Raw genomic sequence first — 19,991 nt, 5'->3', positions numbered from 1 at the left:
TTAATATACCGATCACTAAACTATAAGTACATGCGCTTTCGGCTCTGATTTTATGAAACGCTTTTATCATAGAATGATGAGCACCCGCTTCCGCTTTTGTGCTGCCTTCCTTGTTGTTTCCACACTTCAGGCTGCCTCCACGTGTGTTCAGAGTTATGCCAGTCAACAGCCGGAGATCGCAAGGAAAAGATGCTGCTGTGAGTCTGACAGTATTTGTGTTCTGTTGGGTTTCATTTAAACCGGATCAGATCAGATCCGAGAACTAAAAAGGTCAAATATGGCAGTCAAAAGGTGTCAATAGTACCACACACGCAACATGTTAATTAATAGTAATCTACTGTTTGGCCCATAGTTAGTACCTTAGTAAAATTGCATGTAATTTTGGAAATCAAACAATATATGGTATGGTATTTCCAGTCGGTCACCATAATATTTGCACTACCACAACCACAATACATTTTAATGAGCATAATGTATAAATGTATTTAAGTTATATTAATATTATTTATATAATGTTTAATATATTTATATTATATACATAATTATAATTAGCTTTCTGTACTGTGTATGTTGCTTTGACTTGTTATTTGCTGATCTTGAAGGAATAGTCAGTCTAAAAATAAATTTTCTGTAATTGTTTATTCACCCTCATGTTGTTCCAAACCTTTCTTTATTACGTTTTGTTGTGGCATTATTAATTTGCATTAACTGTGGCATTAACATTTGTTCATATTGTCATTGACATTTTCTGGCAGGTGCAGGGGACTAATGACAGCAGTGTGGTCAGTAAGGTGTCAGCCGCAGCACAGGGCTACTTCCACGATGATTTCCAGAAGCATTTTGTGTGCAAGGTGTCAAGAAGAGCTCCACTGATTAATAGGTAAATGTTTAGGAGACGGTTCTTGCTCCTTCAGTGACTATTTTTTTTTTACAGAACAGATATGATATTTCTGATGCATGTATATTTTCTCTCAGAGGTTATTACGTGCGCTGGAAAGCAGTCGATTACTGTCTGAAACAGTTTTTCAATGCCACTCAATCCTGCTCGAGGAGACAGGTGGGGTGATATGTTCACGTTTTGTGATGTGTTTCTACTGTAAAAAAATAAATAAAAATAATAATAATATCTTGAACATATTGTTCTCTTGATCTCAGATTCTGTCACTTGGAGCTGGGTTTGACTCCTTGTATTTCCGGCTGCATGCAGAAGGAGCCCTTAGAGGCGTCACAGTTTTCGAGGTTGACTTTCCAGAAGTTGCCCGGCGCAAGGCTGCCTTGATCAATAGCAATACTTGCTTGAAGGACACGTTGCCAGATAGGGAGACTTCCTCAAATCAGCAGACAAGTAGGATGTTCACTGTACTACATATTCATATATTAAATTACAAAACATAACCGCTTAAAGGGGGGGTGAAATGCTCGTTTTGACTCAATATCCTGTTAATCTTGAGTACATATAGTAGTACTGCATCCTTCATAAATCCAAAAAGTCTTTAGTTTTATTATATTCATAAGAGAAAGATAGTCTGTACCGATTTTTCCCGGAAAAAAACATGACCGACTGGAGGCGTGACGTGTGGGCGGAGCTAAAGAATCACGAGCGCGAATAGGCTTTTGCGTTGAGAGCATGTGGAAGCTGTGACATTACCGTGAGGGAAAACCCATCATCCAAAACAAACCATGGCTTACAGTCAGATTCAGCCGTTTATTTATGATCCAGAATCAGATCCAGAGGCTGAAACTGAACGAAAGCAGCAGCAGCAACGACTCGCTCCGAGCGGGGCTCGAACCCGGGTCTCTGGCATGGGAGGGGACGCACTAACAAGGAGGCAGAGATATTTGAAGCAGTTTTACTCACCGCCTGAGGTTCCAACACACGATCGTGACCCTTTTTCCTTGGGATTGCATCATCCTTAAGAAATAAACGATACGCAAATCCGGCGTCAAACTGGGCCTTGTGAACAAGCATCTTCGAAATGCAGGGAACAAACAAAAACACATGCACAACTCCGTTGATGCTCTGTAAAAATAAACTCCATCCACTGGTCCCTTAATGCTGTTTTTTTTTTTTTTTGGTAATCTGTGCAGGGTTGTCTTGCCCTGGCAACCAAAAACACACTTCTTTTGTGACTTTTCGCGACGCTCTCGCTCTGATCAGTGAATCGCTCTGATCAGTGAAATGTGTGCTCAGCCTCGCTATACAGGAGCGCGCGCTCTTCCGGCAGAACTGCGTCAGGACCCATATAAGGAAATTCCGCTCCATCTAACGTCAAACAGAGCCATACTCGAAAAAAACTTTCCGAAACTTGTGACAAACCGGAAGGAGTATTTTGGGAACAAAAATACTCCTTCAAATGTACAACTTAATTTTTGAAACTTTGTCCATGTTTAGCATGGGAATCCAACTCTTTAACAGTGTAAAAAACTCAGTATGCATGAAATAGCATTTCACCCCCCCTTTAAGTTGTATAGTACTGTTAATAAATGTTATTATCCATAAAGACATGTGCACATTTTGCTAGTCATTTTGTCCAACCCTGTCATTCGTCCCTAAAATGTCATGTTAAAACATTTGCGATATGTTTCTTGCTGATGTGTAGATGCTGTGTTCATCAGAAGTGGTCATTATAATCTGATTGGTGTGGATGTCAGGAAGGAGCAGGAGGTGGAGGTGACTCTGAGCGGAGCTGGACTACAGTGGGACGCTCCCACACTTGTCTTGTCAGAGGTCGTGCTGACTTATATGGAAACACAATGGTGAGAATGTGAATTCAACTTTAACTTGAATTGCAACGATTTGCATGCGTGCTCCTGAACCATTGAGCCTTGTTGCTTATTCCATAGATTGAGCTTTGAGTCTTGCCTGCAACATATTCTGATCTCATTGCTATTCTGCCTTTCTAATAGCTTTCTTTTATGTTCTACTACAACTGTTTAACAAAAGAGCGGCCATATCAACAGTAGACCAAACAGAGCAGCTCATTTTGAACGAGTGTTGTGTTTTGGTGATTTACTCCAGGTCAGATGCTGTGATTGGCTGGGCTGCCAAGTTACTCCCACAGTCTGTGTTTGTGATGTATGAACAGATCCACCCAGATGACCCGTTTGGCAGGGTCATGCAGAACCACTTCCTGAAGCTCAATTCTACCATACACGCTCTCAAACAATATCCAGACACTGTCGCTCAGACGCAGAGATTCATACAGAAGGTATTCCATGAAATGTATTTTTTATACCCATTTCTTTTTTTAATACTATATAGCCATGTAATAAGTGGGAGTATGTAACTGTTTATTATTCAATATATACATTTTATACAATGTAATATACAAATTAATAAAAGACCTGACCAGGCCACAGAGTTGGGTGCATGATAACGACTGACTGACTGTACATAATACCTATAAGTATTTTAAACTATACCTTGTGAACATGAATGAAAGCCTATGTTCATTTCTGAAATTTGAAGGTTGTATTGACCTTCTTCATGAAGATTTTAAAGTGTTAAGGGTTGAAGCGATACAAAGATAGATAATATATGTGACACTGGACCACAAAATCAGTCTTAAGTGTCAATTTTTTTCAAAATTGAGATGGATACATCATATGAAAGTTGAATAAATAAGCTTTCCATTGATGTGTGGTTTATTAGAATTGGACAGTATTTGGCCGAGATGCAACTATTTGCAAATCTGGAATCTGAGGGTGCAAAAAAAAAATCGAAATACTGAGAAAATCGCCTTTGAAGTTGTCCAAATGAAGTTCTTTGTAATGCATATTCCTAATCAAAAAATAGGTTTTGATATATTTAAGGTAGGACATTTACAAAATATATTCATGGAACATGATCATTACTTAATATCCTAATGATTTTTGGCATAAAAGAAAAATCTATAAAATTTTAACCCGTACAATGTTTTTTTTTTTTTTTTTGGCTATTGCTACAATATACCCCAGCGACTTAAGACTGGTTTTGTGCTCCAGGGTCACATATACACTGATTATTTAACAATACTTTAATACTTTTAATCAGCATTGATGCATTAAATGGATTGAAATAACAGTAAAAGTTATTTCTCTGTCAAATAAATGTTGTTCTTTTGATCTTTTATTAATCAAAGAATCTATGTTTTCAACACTGATAATAATACATGTTTTTGTGGAGCAAATCAGCATAATAGAATGAGTTATAAAGGATCATGTGACACTGATGGATGGAGTAATGACACACAGGAATAAATTACATTTTTAAATCTATTAAACCTAAAAAAAAATTATTGACAATTAAAAAAAAATAAGTTAAAAAATCATACCAACTTTTAAATGCTTAATTGTGACCCTGGAGCACAGGGTCTTAATTCGCTGGGGTATATTTTTAGCAATAGCCAAGAAAAACATTGTATGAGTCAAAATAATCAATTTTTCTTTTATGCCAAAAATCATTAGGATATTAAGTAAAGGTCATGTTCCATGAAGATGTTTTGTAAATTTCCTACCATAAATATATAAAAACTTATTTTTTGATTAGTAGTATTCATTGGTAAGAATTCGCCTGGAAAACTTTAAAGGCAATTTTCTCAGTATTTAGATTTTTTTGCACCCTCAGATTCCAAATTTACAAATAGTTGTATATCGGCCAAATATTGTCCGATCCTAATAACCCATACATTCATGGAAAGCGTATTTATTCAGCTTTCAGATTATGTATAAATCTCTATTTTGAGAAATTGACACTTAAGTCAGGTAACTGATCTTTGTCTGCCACAGGGCTGGGAAAAATGTGTCTGTCTGGATATGAACAAGTTCTACTTTGACCTTATACTTGAAGATGAGAGGCAGAGAGTCGAGGGACTGGAGCCTTTTGATGAGTTTGAGGTGAGGAAACCGCCTTTGTGTGTTTCCAGAATCGCCACTGAGTCTGACCTAATGCCTGATCCCAGACATGTTTATCTTTATGAGAACAGGAATGGAACCAGAAATGTTCTCATTACTTCATCCTTACAGCCTCCAAAGGCTCTACGACCAATCAAGCACTTCTCACACTTCCGAATGGTAATTGTTGTTAAGATATTTGGTATTAAGTGTATCACTAGATGAGGCAGTGTAGTAGAGGTACATGTGCTCTTTTCACTCCTAGTGTCCTCCATCCCTCACATGACACAGTGGGCCGAGCACCCTCCATTGGTTATTCAGCCCATGTGTGGGTCTCCGAGTATAGAGGCCATTGGTATGGCTTCTGCTGTTCTGGCACCTGGAATCATCTTACTCACTGGAGGCTTTGGGAGAAGTGGAAGAGACACAGCAGCGAGGGTCCTGATCAAAGAGAAGGATGGCTGGAAGTGTGCCTGTGTGGAAGCTCATGGAGATCAAGGTGATTTGATCAGTGCTTTATTTTTGCTTTTGTTAATGGTTTCCTTATTAGAATTTTTCTAAATGAACTGAACGACCTGTCTGTTAGTAAATAAACAAACTTAAAAGTATTTATGGCTTTATGTGAGTGCCGTGTATTATTATTATTATTATGTTTTTTTTTTTGTTTTATTATAGTGTTTGCAAGTTGGAGTTATTGATAGATTTTTGGGGATATGAAAATCTTTAGCATTTGAAAACAGTAATCTCTAATTTTTTGTTTAATTTATTATTAAATAATTTGGTGTGGAGACCAGTCTAATTATGTATGTATGAATATCTTTGTCTCGTAATTCTTCTCCTCAGTGTTTAGTGTTTATCAGACGTTGACCTCTATCCCTGGACGTGGAGCCGTCCTCTTCGGTGGCAGAACTTCTCCACTCAATCCAACAGGCAGTGTGGTGTGTGTGACCTTTGACCCTGGTAACGAGCAATCCCAAAGTGCTGTACAGCTGTCATTTAGGAACATGGTTTGCACCGGCACTGGTCCAAAACCACGATGGCGACACACATCAACCTTGATATGCTATAAAGGTTAGATATTTTATTCTAGTTCTTTTTTTTTATCTTTTTTGATTATAAAGTGCAAAATAATAAATTCTTAATGTGTCGTTCCAGATAAGACCTTTCTATTTGTGTTTGGAGGACGTACAGAGAAGGATCCAGTTCTAAGTGATGCACATTTCCTGTGTTTGGAGGACAAACACTGGACTGAGGCATGACTTTCTCATATTTCTCATTTCTCATCTTTCTCATATTAAAACTTAATGAAAACATAAACACAAACAGGTACACTACAGTTAAAAAGTTTGGGCTTGTAAGTCTCAGCAGCCATTACTCCAGTCTTCAGTGTCACATGATCCTTCAGAAATCATTCTAATATGCTGATTTGCTGCTCAAGTATTATTTCTTCTTATTATCAATGTTTAAATTAGTTTCAGGATTCTCTGATAAATAGCAAGCTCAAAAGATTAGCGTTTAATTGAAATAGAAATATTTTGTACCAGTAAAGGTTTTTAAAGGCCACCTTTGGTCAATCCATCCTTGCTGAATAAGAGTATTTATTAAAAATCTTACTTACCCCAAATTTTTAAACAGTAGTGTATATGCATTAGATTTTGCAACTATCTTGTAAGGGCAGCATAATGTTCCTACTTTTTTTCCTGTTTCAATCAGATGACAGTTGTTGGTGCTGTTCCGGAAGCCCGTCATTCCCATTCTGCTTGCCCCTATGGAGGGGGGCTTTTAATATTTGGAGGTTTGGGGAAAGGTGGCAGACCTCTCTGTGATGCTTTCTACCTGAGACCCACATCATCAGGTTTCTGTTGGGAGACAAAGAATTTACATCCACCCCCAATTCCCAGGTTCAAAACAACTCACTTACTGGGTGTGAAAGAATGAAAATAATGTGTTTTGAAGTTGTGGCACCTCTCAGTGATCAAAATCACAGTCTTGGCCTCTTTTTTCAGATATTCTCACTCAGCCCATGTAGTAAATGAGAAGTTGGTTGTGGTTGGTGGAGTTTGGCTTCAGGCTGAGGGAGTACCAGGAGTTGCTGTAATAAATCTGAGCACTGGGAGCTGTGTGGAGATCCCGCTGGATACTGTAAGTTACTCTCGCTCATGGCAGTGGTTAATGGTTTATTATAAAATAGAAAATGTTGGCTCTAACATTTCCTGGGATAGGCATAATAAAACAATTCTGACTGTATAATATGTTCAATGATGTTGTACAATCCAAATATACATATGCACTAATGCAGAAAGCTGCTACTGTATGTTGTGTGTTGACCAAGAACAGCTTACAGATAATTTAAAGGGTTTGTTCACGCCCCCCAAAAAATGGCCTGTGATTTACTAACCTTCGAAGCATCCTAGGTGTATATGACTTTCTTCTTTCAGACGAATTACCAAAGTTATATAAAAAAAATGTCCTGGCCCCTCCAAGCCTTATAATGGTATTAAGCGGGTGCTTTTTGTCAACAGTCCAGAAGACGTGAAATAAAGTGCGTGCATCCATACTGAAACATGCATCACATGACTCCAGGAGGTGAATAAATGCCTCCTGTAGCGAATCCATGCATTTTTGTAAGAAAAATATTGATATTTCAAACGTAATAAACACTATTTTTCTCACTTCCGCTGACTGTCGTACGTGGAAGCCATTCTGGCCTTTAGACTTATGGACAATATAACTTGATGAAGGAATTGTTTGATTATTGATAGTAATAAATAGAGTTGGTCATTGGTCAAAAGGTGTGAAACCATATTTTATTAAAACAATAAGCTACCTAAGTATTGTATTGTAATATTAGCAGCTGACTAATTAATTTGGCAACCCACAATTTTCATATCTAAAAAGAAAAATCACTTTAATTTATTTGTCACTGCTGATCTTTTTTTCTAATTGTATTTTATTTCAGTCATCTGTTCCTTGGCCTTTGATGTTGCATTCATTCTGCTCTGAGCTGCTGGACTCTGAGGGGTCAGAGATGGTGCTCATTGGTGGAGGTGGAAATTGTTTCTCATTTGGAACTCACCTCAATCTCCACCCCGTAACTGTAGATCTAAGACCAATACTTTGCAATTCATATTAGTCCAAGTACAAACTACAAACAGGCAACAAATGTGCTGCTGAGTGAATCTCCAGCCAAACTTTATTTCAGCTGGAACTCAAGTGAGTCACAGCCAATTAGCCAAGTATTGTGACACAGGGACATCACTCAGTGAAGCGGCGGAAAGACTGCACGGTGGGACAGACCGCACCCCACTCCACTGGTTTGCGGTAGTTGCCCTTCTCCAGGAAGTACTGGTGGCCACGGTAGTTGGGATGCTCGTAGAAGATCCAGTAACCATCCAGAACTTTGCAGGAATGGACCTCTCTCAGACGGAACCTCTCCAGCACAGATGGACAGTCTTCAGTGGACTCTATAGCCTGGCCTGTGAAGTCAGGCTTGTCGTACAACTGAACCTTGTACTGCATTCCACTTGTCTGCATGGGTTGGATTTATTTGGTTTTGGGAAGGGGAAAAGGGTTAAAAAAAATGCAATAGAAATATTCATTCAGGGCAGAAATTGTTCTGATATTTTATAGATTCAACACGTCATACTTTTTATATGGGATTGTATAAGTGTTGGAGAAGATGACCTCTAATGTCAAAACAAAGTAAATTCAAGAGAATTGCATTGATCTGAAATTTAATTCAGTCCTTTGTATGGTCTATTGACTAAACCAAGCTAAAAATTTGCTCACATTACACATGTAGGTCTGGTCTTTCAACAAGACTGAATCAAATACTGCTGGCCATATGGACACTGATTTATTGGCAAAAGCCATGTGGACTAATTAGGTTAAACTGATGTAATAGTTAGAAAAGGTCTGTGCATGACCTTCCACTACTCATACTGTCCCCGGCTTTAATTGAATTCAGTTCTAACACAGCATTGTGAAACTACTGCATCATTATGCCCAATTTAAAAACATAGCAAATCATATTCTGCTCTATACACTATTCAAGAAAAAAAAAAAAAAAAAAGCTAATGAACACTGTTGAATATACCAGTTAAACTTACAAGGCGGATGAGCTTGCAGGAACTGAGACAGTCATTGAGGCCCATCCAGCCCAGGTATTCAGGATAGTCTCCTCTGGTTAGCAGATAGCGGTTACCCATGTAGTTGGGCCGCTCGTAAACCACCCAGGCGCCACTTTCCACACGAATAGAATTGCAGCAGCTCAGGTAGGGATGGAAGTCAGAGCAGTCACTGTCACACTCATAACGGCGGCCCTGGAAGTTTTTGTCCTCGAAAAACACAATCTGAGAGACCGCAAGAGAATGTTACAGAACACTTTTATACCTGAGTGACCATTTTCTAAACGAATGAAATGTTTAGAAGAAAGGTTTTAGAAAACAGGGCTTTTAGAAAATAGTTTTAAAAGTCAATGACATCATTTAGGCATTGCATTGCATTCAAGTATACAATAATACACACATTAAAATTTTCCCTTATATTCAAGTGATTTTCTGCTCACCCTGCCCATCTTGAATACCGTATTTAGTCTTGTGTGGATAGGTGGTCTTAGTGTCCAGAGTGAATGTTTATAGGGCGGTTTAAATATGCAGGTCCCAACATAAAAATGACGAGCAGGGGAGGGCCAGATATTCACTTTGTCATGAAAATGAGATCCAAAAATCGAGTCAGTGATTCTAGCACTATTCAGTTTTTTTCCAGAAAAGCAAATAGGGATTAAAGGACAATGACTAGCCTGGCATGGGCTTTCATTCACCCTGAAACAAAACGGTAGCCTACAACTGGACCAACCTGAACCACAACAAACACAGTACACTAACCAGCACCTGATGCCAAGAGCACTGCCAAATAAAGAGCCCAGACTCATTGGATTGTATCATGCGTTGCTGAATGGCACTCTTTACTCTGGCTCAGCTCTTTTCAACAGAACAGCCACTGGCAAATTAACACACTTACTAAACTAAATCTGGAGAAAACGTGTGATTTGCATATATACCATTGAACAGGCAGCGATAATTTGGGTTTTAAAATGAGAAATCAACAGTGAAATATTGTATTTAATAAAGTAACCTACAGTAAATATACCCTGCACCAGAATATGCACACTTCCCTGCTACCAAAAACATGTAATGAGTCAGAGGTCCCAATACTCACTATACACTTAACTTCAGTGAGATTATAAAGTGTGCAGCCATCTTTCCGATTAGGCCAAGAGACATAAAGATTTTGAAAACAAAATTTGGTCAGGGTGCCTTTTTTTAAATGTTTCAATGCTGTAAAAAAATTTCAATATCAGCATGGTGGAAGTATTGTGTATTTAAACGGATATATTGCACGTGATAGCGATGTTGTTAGTGTTACCTAAAATAAAATATTACAAATATTTAGCAGTAACTAAAATAAAACTGAAATTAAAAATAAAGAACTAACTTAAGAAAATCAGATATATGTTGGATTTCCAACTAAGATTAAATACTAAAATTACTCTAAAACTGAAATAAAAAAAGCTATAATATATATATATATATATATATATATATATATATATATATATATATATATATATATATATATATATATATATATATATATATATAATGAAAATAAAAACCTAAACTACAAAAAAAAACACTAAAATGAAAACCAACTATTATATAAAAAAAAATATATTATAAATATTAATAAATACTATAATACTAAAATAACACTGCTATATACTAGGATAAAGGTACTTTATCAGTTATTAAGATTCTTTAACAAATTCCATTCTATTAAAGTACTACCAAAATTTGGCGTAAGATAAAAAATAATTACCGCTCACTGAATTAAAGAGGCATTACACACATATACTCCATTCAGCAAGCCAAAGCTAAGTGCTATTGATTCAATATGGCCAATAAAGTTAAAAAAGGAAGATGCAGGGTGTTGTTTCAGAGCCTAAAGTCCAAATAGCTAAAATTGTCTTCAAACTGGACATGAAAATGGCTCTGGTTTATAACAACCAAACTATTTCACTATTTCACTCTAACCTATAAAATGCTGATTCAAACACATTTCAAATGTTCACTTAAGACATGAATACATTCATGAGACATTTTAAGTGACAGCATTTTTGGAATCTGTATTGTGAAGATACAGTAATAGTGCAATTACAGTGCAAGGCATTGTGAACATAGATACAGCATAGGAGACATAAACATTTCTACTGGCCATGAGATTTCAGAAGGCAACAGCTGCAAACTCTTCAGTGACTGGATGCGTTATAACAGGTACCAATTGAGATTAAATTACAGTACATATCTCATCCCTATTCCCTCTAAATTCATATAAAGGCAGCAAGCGGTCCCTTTCCTATTTTAATTATATAATGATTCCCGTAGGTTGATATTCTCTTGCATATCAACCTCCGGAATCACTGATTCTCATGTCTCATAACAAAGAGTAACAATGCTTAAACTATCAGACACCTGCAGCAATAATACAGCAACTCTAAAAACTACTCCAGCATAGATTTTTCTAGATGTCAATAATGTGACAGGACACAAAGTCCCCATCAAAACCTGATACAGCATTGATAGTCTTTGTACCAGAAGAACGATGATGTTCGATGAAGAGATGGGAAAAGCATCTTTAGGTCATTTAGCTGTTCTTTTAGCAAACAGTTGGCGCCCGTCCCATTGCTTGTTCAGGCTGTTGTTCTTTGAGTACAGTTGGTCCAGAGTTGGAGGTGTGGCTGGAAGGCCAGTGGTCCACAGAGGTGGAAGGGGTGAGAGCAGGAGGGAGGAGGCTGTCAAGCTCTTGTCTTTGTCCCGTCTCAAGCAACCACTCATGAAACTTCTGCTCCACTAAGGCCTGAAACTGCCGCCTCTGGACCCTTTAAAACAACAAATACAATGCATCACTGGTGCATCCAAATGTGCCAAAAGAAAAAAAAAAAAAAAAACACTGCCCATGTGATTATTATGGAGATGCATTATAATTTTACATCAGATTTCATAATAATGCTAGACTTATATTAAAGTAGATTTAATCTGTAAAAAAAAATATATATATATCTTTTAAAGCTACATAAGCTCAAACCCCAAATATATGAATATAGTGAATACATATTTTACATACAAATCAACAACAACAAAAATATATTTTTTATTTAATAACAATAATATATAATAATATAAATAAATAATAATAATAATTACAACAACTACAACAATATTTGTTACAATAAACCTAAAATCATTTGGTTATGGAATGTTCAAAAAAAAAAATATAATAATAAATAAATTTAAAAAAAATCAACAAAACGGAAAGATAAAAAAATAATTGTATTGGTGTACCACTAAACCTGTGCCTATGTTTATTTAACTACGATCTGAACATGGCTAAAGACAATACTACAGCCTCGAAAGAAACGGAAAAGTGGGCTCACTTGTTTAGGTGTGCTTCCTTCACAGTCTTCTGCCAATCTTCTATCGTCTTCTCTCGGCTCTCCATGGCCTTCTGGTAGTCCGCTGGCAGGCCCCAAGGGATCTCACAGTTATCCCCCTCCATTTGAAAGGGTATCACCAGCGGGTAAAACTCAGCAGGGGGCTGGATGCGGTAGCAGCCAGTGTCTGTAGCGGAACCCTCGGCTCCAAACAGCAGAGGTTGGTCCCATAAGTTGGGAACCACAGCTAGGCCCACACTAGCCATGTGGTCCTCTAGAGTGGGATAATGTGTGTGGAAGGGGCCCAGTGTGAGAGACACATTCCCAGGTAGGAGAAGGGGTCGAGTAGGGGTGAGGGCATGGATTGTACAATGAGAAGAGCCGCCTACGGTCAGACGGCCGGCCACACACACCAGACGAACATTCTCACAGCTCTGAATGTGGACACTGGTCCCCACCGGGCCGAGAACCACTGTACTGTTCCTGCACTTATCCAAGGTCACAGATCTGCAAGATAAGGACTTCGTTTTACATTGATGTTTACAAACTGAATGACATCAGACTATGACCAGCATTGATTTTAACTTTCTTTTGACATGAAGTCCAAGTAAGGCAATGCTGTTTTTATTATTAGGAATGGGACATGATTATACTAACAGATTATTGATTAATGTGTTAACTAGTGCACATTCATTTGATGCCTTATCCCATGTCAGCAACTTGGGTCAAATATTTTCATGGAAAGAATAGGGTAAACGGTAAAAAAAAAAAAATGTAAATAAACTAATTAAGAAACATTTTAAAAGCAGTTGTGGGATACCGCAAATGGTCATAAAATGACAATAATAACAAATGTATCGCCCATGTGCTTTTTAAGAAGTTACTTTTAGATCCCACATCCCATTGATAGCCTTCAAGAAGAATTGAGGAGTTACTGTATTTTTCGGACTATAAGTCGTACCTGAGTATAAGTCGCACCAGTCCAAAAATACGTCATAAGGAAAAAAACATATATAAGTCGCACTGGACTATAAGTCGCATTTATTTAGAACCAAGAACCAAGAGAAAACATTACTGTCTCCAGCTGCGAGAGGGCGCTCTATGTCTTCAGTGTAAGACTACAGGAGCACTGAGCAGCCTAGAGCGCCCTCTCGCGGCTGGAGACGATAATGTTTTCTCTTGGTTCATTTCTCTCAGTTCATTTCAAAGTAATTTACATAAATAAGTCGCACCTGACTTTAAGTCGCAGGACCAGCTAAACTATGAAAAAAAGTGCGACTTATAGCCTGGAAAATACGGTAATTTGCAAAAACAGATAACTCTGTTCTGAACATGTTTTTTCATTGTGCATTCCAATTAATCTCAATCAAACAGCAGCTGGGTTATTTTGATTAGGTAAAAAAAAAAAAAAACATCTAAATAACACAATAAAACATGATAACAATATACAATTAAAAAAAGATCTGTTTTTGCTAAGAAACTCATTAATTCAATTTACATCAAAGAAAAACAGACTGAGAGAAAAAGTGTATTTGATACACAGTTAACAATAAAAGTGCATTTATTTAGCTTTATCCTCACCTCAGAGGAGAGAGAAGGTAGATGAAAGCCTCACTGCAACGGTGGAGCTTGATGTTGGCATTGTTCAGCTTTTCAGAGTCTTTGGCTAATGTCTGCTTGCAAACCTGCGACATGAGCAACAGTCGACTTCCCGGAGGAGCCATGTGGGCATTTCTGAATATTTTGGCTTTCTTTAGGGTGCCCTCTACTACAAAACAAAAATATAAAGTGTTGGTGATATTATAATCTGGTTAACCATCAATCATTTTAAAGGGTTACTCCCCCCCGAAATGATAATGTTGTCATTAATCACCCATGTCCTTTCCTAACATGTAAAAACTTTGTTCGTCTTTTTTGGAAGAAAACAGGAAGGCTTGGGACTGTCCCATAGACTGCCAAGTAAAATACACTGTCAAGGTCCAGAAAAGTATGAAAGACATCATCAGAATAGTCCATCTGCCATCAGTGGTTCAACCGTAATGTTATGAAGCGTCAAGAATACTTTTTTTATGCAAAGAAAACAAAAATAATGACTTTATTCAACAATTTGTCTCCTCTGTGTCTCCACATTACTGCAGTGCCATTTTGGAGGATATGACCTGAACGCAAACTGCCACGACACAAGAATCCATTTTCTACGTGTATTTACGCTTTGATTTGAACGAAAACAGTTCATCTTTGTAGTGCGGCTGACACAGAGGAGTGTAGACTGCTTGCGTTCAGCAAATATTCAGCAAAATGACACTGTGGCGATGTGGAGAGACACAGAGGAGACTAATTTTTGCATAAAGTCATTATTTTTGTTTTCTTTGCAAATAAAGATATTCTTGACACTTCATAACAAGAACTTCCAGTTTACCTTGCAGTGCCCACGCCAGTTTCTTTCCCGACTCAGAGCAGGTGGAGATGCCAAAGGGATTGAGGCAAAGGGCCTGATGCAGAAACCCCTGGAACTGCTGCAGAGAGTAGGAGCGACTGAGTTTGGAGAATCCTGCCTGGGACTGCAGTGGCGAGCGGCTGAGGAGCTTGTGGATTGGGTGCACGGTACGGCTATGGCTCACAGATCCTTCCAGCAACAAACTGAGGCTTTCCAAGGCCTCTGAAGTGAGCTGGCTGTCACGCAGGAGCTGTCCTGAACTGCTCAGCTGGCCTGGCTCCACTAGCAACTCCAAAAGCTCAGACAAGTGTGTCTGGATGAAAGTAAGATGAGCCTGGTCGTCCCAGTTCTGGTAAAATAGAAGGAATAAACAAACTTCTATCCAAAACTGTTATCATTATACACCAAAATAAAAAAAAACAAAAACAAAAAAACAGATCTTTTCTTCCTACAGTATTCAGGCATAATGTACACCTGATTGTCTCAGTAACAAGTTAAAGTACATTCAGAAAACATATCAAATCTGATAATGTCTAAGGATTTGACCCCAAATAAAAAATAAGGAAAATTAAGGATTTTTAATATATATTTTATTAATATTTAAATTAGTTTACATTATTTACAGGAAACCAAATTTAAATTTCATTAAATAAAATAAAAGCTAATTAATATATTTCTGTTATATGTAATTATTAACTATTTGTACATATATAAAAATGTTCAAAAGATTTTTAAGGTTTTTGTCTTTTATGCTCAACTAGGCTTTAAAGGAACAGCATTTATTTGAAATATAGAGATTTTATAACAAAATAAATGTCTTTACTGGACGATGACATCGGCGGTAGGATTGGGGCAGGTTTGCCCGAAGTATGAATCCTTATAAGGGAAAACAACGATCAATTCCTAACAGATAAGACCCGAACATCACATGTTAATATGTATTCAAACTAAACTCATTTAAGCTTTGTCAGTTTAAACATTTAAGAGCCAAAGGATGCGTGAAAGGTGGTGACGATTATAGGGGCCCACGACTGAGGGTGGTTGACACGAAAGCATATCATTGTGTTTTTAAGCATTGCCAATTTCCAATTAAATACTTAAAAGAGTGTAAATCATTCAAACACAAGACGTGGAAAAACTACACGGAGTAGCTGGTTACTTGCGCGCTGTGTTTGGTGCGGAGAGAGCCGCGTTTCACAGACAGCAATATTGAAGCCAGCTCTCCTTTGCAAAGTTCTCCTCGAAGTTCCTCCTGCACCTGAACGAACAAATACAATTCTGGTGTCCAGGGTGCACGCAGAGACGTGTCTCAAAACACTTGAATGCCGAATTTGCCTCTTTTTGCTTTTGTACAGACAAATACATACAAAATGTCAAAATGCCCGTCTAGGAAAGTATGTTCGAAAAAACTGGTGGTTATTTCTTAAGTGTTAGTAAACAGTTGAGAAAAAAATCGGATGTCTATTATATTGTATGTGTTCATTGTCTCTTAAAGTGACCGCGCCTAATTTAGCTACTAGCTGCTGTAATGTTAATCCAAGGAAATGAAAGAAAATCACTACCTGCTCTTGACTGAATTACCTTGTAGTTTCAACAAGAATTAACGTACAATCAAACCAATAATTACTAATATATATATATATATATATATATATATATATATATATATATATATATAGTGGTGGGCCGTTATCGGCGTTAACGTGCTGCGTTATCGCCGTTAATCTATTCTCAAACTTGGGTTTGGAGCTGGGTCTATACTAAGCAAGCTATGATGACTTTCACCTTGATATAGCGCGGATGTATACCTAGCAGAATTGCACTGAAGGGGGCGAGAACGAGTCTTCGCACTTGTGTGTATGCCTACTGTGAAATTACCACTTCACACATGACGTGCTAACATGGATGCAGCTAAGATGCCGCCGGGTTTGCTTCAGGGATTTTATATAAAAAATATATTTTTTTTTTTTATACTAGTAGGTGAAGGACAATATAATTCATGTGAGTATAGCAAAATAAAGCGAACTGTGACATATTATACCCAAAAATTCTTCATACAATGGACTTACTACTAGTGAAAGTGAAAAAAATAATAAATTAGACCAAAAATCATTACGACACTTTGACCTTACAAGGTTTGGCCTATGTGTTTTTTCCTGAATTACTAATGCAACATTCACAGACTAAACAAATTTAAGCATTGCTGGGTAATTGTTCAACAAAGTATTGATAGTTGTGTAAATATTGTCATACTAACAGTTGTCTGAAGTTTTGGCTGATTGTAATACAGTACATACATTTCTATCAAAGTTATCTGACATTATCAAGATTCATTTGCTCTGACAGTTTAACTCTGACAGTTCTTGTAATATTTTATTACCATTTTCTAAACTATAGCAAACAAACTGATAATGTGAGAAATGTTGATGGTGTCTGAATACATTTTTGGTTTGACTGTATATTTATTGTTTCACATTGAAGACTATGCAGTGCTGTTTTACATTTAATTATTTGGTTTCTGTACTTGGACATCAACAAACTTGAAAAACTTTTTTTGTGTCAAATTGTGTAAATAGCACAAATAAATAAATAGAACGAACAAACAAATTTAACAATTTCAAACAGGGCCCAATGGTACAACCTGCACCAGGGCCCCGCAAACCCCAGCTATGGCCGTTTAAATGGACAAATTCACACAAAAATCATGTCAAAATGCCCATCTTGGTAAGTATCCTACAGCAGACATAGCAGGCTGAACACAGGCCTACTGTATCAGTGCATTCTCTTAAAGTGAAGGTCTATATATTAATCGAACAGCAACAACAAAGAAATCACTCACTGCTCTTAATTAAAAAGCTTTTATAACTTTATTCAAGAATAATCTTTAATTTATACAGTCCAATATGCAAGGCTGTTTTACATTTGATACAATTTTTTAATTTTTGGACCTAAAAACTTATGCTACCTAAAAAAAAAAAATCACTGTTTATTGTTTGTATCTTTACTCTATTGTATTTATTTGTGCTGTTGCTTGTAATTGGATAGAATATTCTTCTTCTTTTTTTTATTAGAAAGTATAGTTTTTCCATTAACATAGCACATATCGAACTGTACGGAAAACCGTGACTCTAAAACCGTGATACAAACCAAACCATGAAAAAGTTGAACCGTGCCACCCCTGGTATAAACAGAGTACATGCAATCGTGAATCTTGAAAGTGATAGGGAAACTAGAAAACGATGCATTCAAAAAGGGTGCGGGGGAATCTTTAAGAGACAACAGTAGGTTTATCTAAATTGATCAACCTACCGTTGATCAATTTAATTCATCCTTGCTGAATACAATTATTCATATATATTTATAAATAAAAATCTAACTGAACAAACTATATAAAACATATGAAAATATGACTCATGTTTTCAGAAAATACACCTACACACCTTATTTTGGGAGTTTATTTTGGTGTCTCTCTCAGACGAGGAAGAGGGAGATTGTGATCTGGGACTAGGCCACTCTTCTCCAATCAGTGAGGTGCGGAGAGATATTCGATTTAGTTGCTGTAGATACAGGAAGAGTAGAAATTGCAGAGTGTCCACTGACAGCTAAAAGAAGAGATAGAGAAAATGATTAGTACAACAGAATGGTAATCATACATTCGAACAGCACTACACCATTTTTCTCTTACCTTACAACGCTGCCTGTCAAGCTCCTTAGGAGTGTGGCACTGGGACAGAGCTTCTGCCCATTCTAATCTCTGCTCTGCAGAACGAGGCATCAACAGATCAAAAGTTTCAAAATACAGCCAGGCAAGCTCCTCTGCCAGCTGCAGTTTGCCACAAGCGATGTGTCGCCACATGTGCCATCCAAGCCTGGGGAAGCAGCCGTCCCGTGTCCGAACATAACAAGCCATCTTGCGCAGATAATGCATGCTGAACTTGCTTGGGGGTGTGGCAGGAAGCACCCCGATCAGGAAGGGCTCCAGACGTGGCCATACACATGCTGTGTATTTGTCCATTTCTATTGAAGAAAAAAAAAAGATTTGTTCAAGCGAGTGAGCTGAGGCAGGGAGAAAGTATCAATTCAATAATAGCATGGCGGTGTACGTCCATAAGTGATAATGCACTAACAAATTGCATAATGTTATAGACAACAATAATATGAATTGCAAGAAATGGTACAACAGAAAGACTGGATAGTTTCCAATACATCCAAAAAGTCAAGGAAAGAATTTCATCATATCTAACCAGTCTGAGCTAGATGTATGAGGTAAAGGGAATCACTTGATGACATTGTTAAAATTAACTTGCAGTATTTCCATGACAACCACATCATTCCAGTATATATGTATGTATGTAACGTTACTTATATAATTTGGTTTGAAGTCCTAATAGTTAATTTTATAAATGGGAAACATTACCATTAACAACAGTATAATATATGGCGTATCTTTATCAATTCAACAGCCACTGAAGTTTATCATTATGTCAAATCCACTCACCTGTATTTTTGCTTCTTAGTTAAACGTTCCACATCAATCTAAAATGTTTTTGTATGTATTGTAGACGCCAATTCAATTATACAAACACAGAAAACGAGGTTTCCCAAAATATTTATATTACTAATAACAATGATGTCAAACTTTCGATGTAAGCAAGATGTGTATCATTCAGCCAACTTTATGAGAGACATGTTTAGCAGCATCTTTTCCAAAGCAACACAGTGATAACGGACTCGCCTCTATTCTCCTTAACTTACCTGATCATTGAAGGTTTCAGGGCTTCAAGCGGTGGTCACCATTGTTTCATGGGTTAACATATACAACAAATATATATATATATTTAAACTGAAATGCTTTCCAGTGCTGTCTATGCTGATGCGCGCGCGATACCAACCGCGAAAGCGCGCTGCTGTGTCGCTCAAAACTTCATTATTTTCATCCTTTCATTCATTCCACCAATATTAGAGGCCCACACAACCACCAAACCGTCACCTTAAAACAATAAAGTAGTTCGAGCCTAATAAATATGTAAGATAATCTCTATAGAAATATTTTCACTCAGAAAACAAAGAACGATAAGACAGCACAACTATTAATGAGCGGTTGCCATGATGTCTGTGACGTAACACAGATGCAGTCCGACTTTATTATAAAACAAAAGTCATATATGTTGAATTGATCGATTGATGTCT

At 37.3% G+C, this 19,991-nt stretch overlaps 4 protein-coding genes across 5 annotated transcripts in view; 2 read left to right on the top strand and 2 right to left on the bottom strand.

Moving 5' to 3' along the window:
• The window catches only part of LOC127965215 (uncharacterized), a 231,803-nt gene that overhangs the window by 121,340 nt on the left and 90,472 nt on the right, over positions 1-19,991 (top strand). The gene's annotated exons all lie outside the window — the stretch shown is intronic.
• Positions 47-8,745, top strand: lcmt2 (leucine carboxyl methyltransferase 2). Of its 2 annotated transcripts, none has more exons than XM_052565884.1 (14): positions 47-197; positions 756-880; positions 976-1,057; positions 1,156-1,345; positions 2,601-2,757; positions 3,020-3,209; positions 4,768-4,875; positions 4,965-5,052; positions 5,138-5,371; positions 5,716-5,943; positions 6,028-6,125; positions 6,586-6,773; positions 6,879-7,014; positions 7,832-8,745. In XM_052565884.1, exons 1-14 carry the CDS (start codon positions 156-158, stop codon positions 8,003-8,005), a joined length of 2,040 nt encoding a protein of 679 aa, XP_052421844.1. In that variant the 5' UTR covers positions 47-155; the 3' UTR covers positions 8,006-8,745. The 2 variants fall into 2 exon arrangements, with proteins under 2 accessions (XP_052421844.1, XP_052421845.1); XM_052565885.1 differs by having other exon boundaries at positions 97-197; positions 762-880.
• Positions 8,128-9,448, bottom strand: crygs2 (crystallin, gamma S2). The gene is made up of 3 exons (XM_052564659.1): positions 9,440-9,448; positions 8,982-9,224; positions 8,128-8,400 (listed from the first exon to the last, which is right to left on the bottom strand). The coding sequence occupies exons 1-3, from the start codon at positions 9,446-9,448 to the stop codon at positions 8,128-8,130; spliced, it is 525 nt and encodes a 174-aa protein (XP_052420619.1).
• On the bottom strand, positions 11,033-19,927 carry tbccd1 (TBCC domain containing 1). The gene is made up of 7 exons (XM_052565888.1): positions 19,557-19,927; positions 18,487-18,818; positions 18,242-18,403; positions 14,784-15,150; positions 13,946-14,132; positions 12,368-12,871; positions 11,033-11,812 (listed from the first exon to the last, which is right to left on the bottom strand). The coding sequence occupies exons 2-7, from the start codon at positions 18,814-18,816 to the stop codon at positions 11,590-11,592; spliced, it is 1,773 nt and encodes a 590-aa protein (XP_052421848.1). The 5' UTR covers positions 18,817-18,818; positions 19,557-19,927; the 3' UTR covers positions 11,033-11,589.

The sequence above is a fragment of the Carassius gibelio genome, chromosome B9 (assembly GCF_023724105.1).
Source record: "Carassius gibelio isolate Cgi1373 ecotype wild population from Czech Republic chromosome B9, carGib1.2-hapl.c, whole genome shotgun sequence".
In the NCBI taxonomy this organism is placed as follows: Eukaryota; Metazoa; Chordata; class Actinopteri; order Cypriniformes; family Cyprinidae; genus Carassius; species Carassius gibelio.
Note: the sequence above shows the minus strand (reverse complement) of the source record. Positions and strands in the feature narration are given on the sequence as shown.

Excerpts from the sequence above, each read along its gene's own strand:
- tbccd1 (XM_052565888.1), bottom strand. The coding sequence starts at position 18,816 with ATGGACAAATACACAGCATGTGTATGGCCACGTCTGGAGCCCTTCCTG. Across the intron at positions 15,151-18,241 it reads AAATAAACTCCCAAAATAAG|AACTGGGACGACCAGGCTCA; the intron begins GTGTGTAGGTGT and ends CTATTTTACCAG. Across the intron at positions 11,813-12,367 it reads AAGGAAGCACACCTAAACAA|GGTCCAGAGGCGGCAGTTTC; the intron begins GTGAGCCCACTT and ends GTTGTTTTAAAG.
- crygs2 (XM_052564659.1), bottom strand. Across the intron at positions 8,401-8,981 it reads CCTGCAAGCTCATCCGCCTT|ACAAGTGGAATGCAGTACAA; the intron begins GTAAGTTTAACT and ends CAACCCATGCAG.
- lcmt2 (XM_052565884.1), top strand. The coding sequence starts at position 156 with ATGCCAGTCAACAGCCGGAGATCGCAAGGAAAAGATGCTGCT. Across the intron at positions 3,210-4,767 it reads CGCAGAGATTCATACAGAAG|GGCTGGGAAAAATGTGTCTG; the intron begins GTATTCCATGAA and ends TGTCTGCCACAG. Across the intron at positions 7,015-7,831 it reads TGGAGATCCCGCTGGATACT|TCATCTGTTCCTTGGCCTTT; the intron begins GTAAGTTACTCT and ends ATTTTATTTCAG.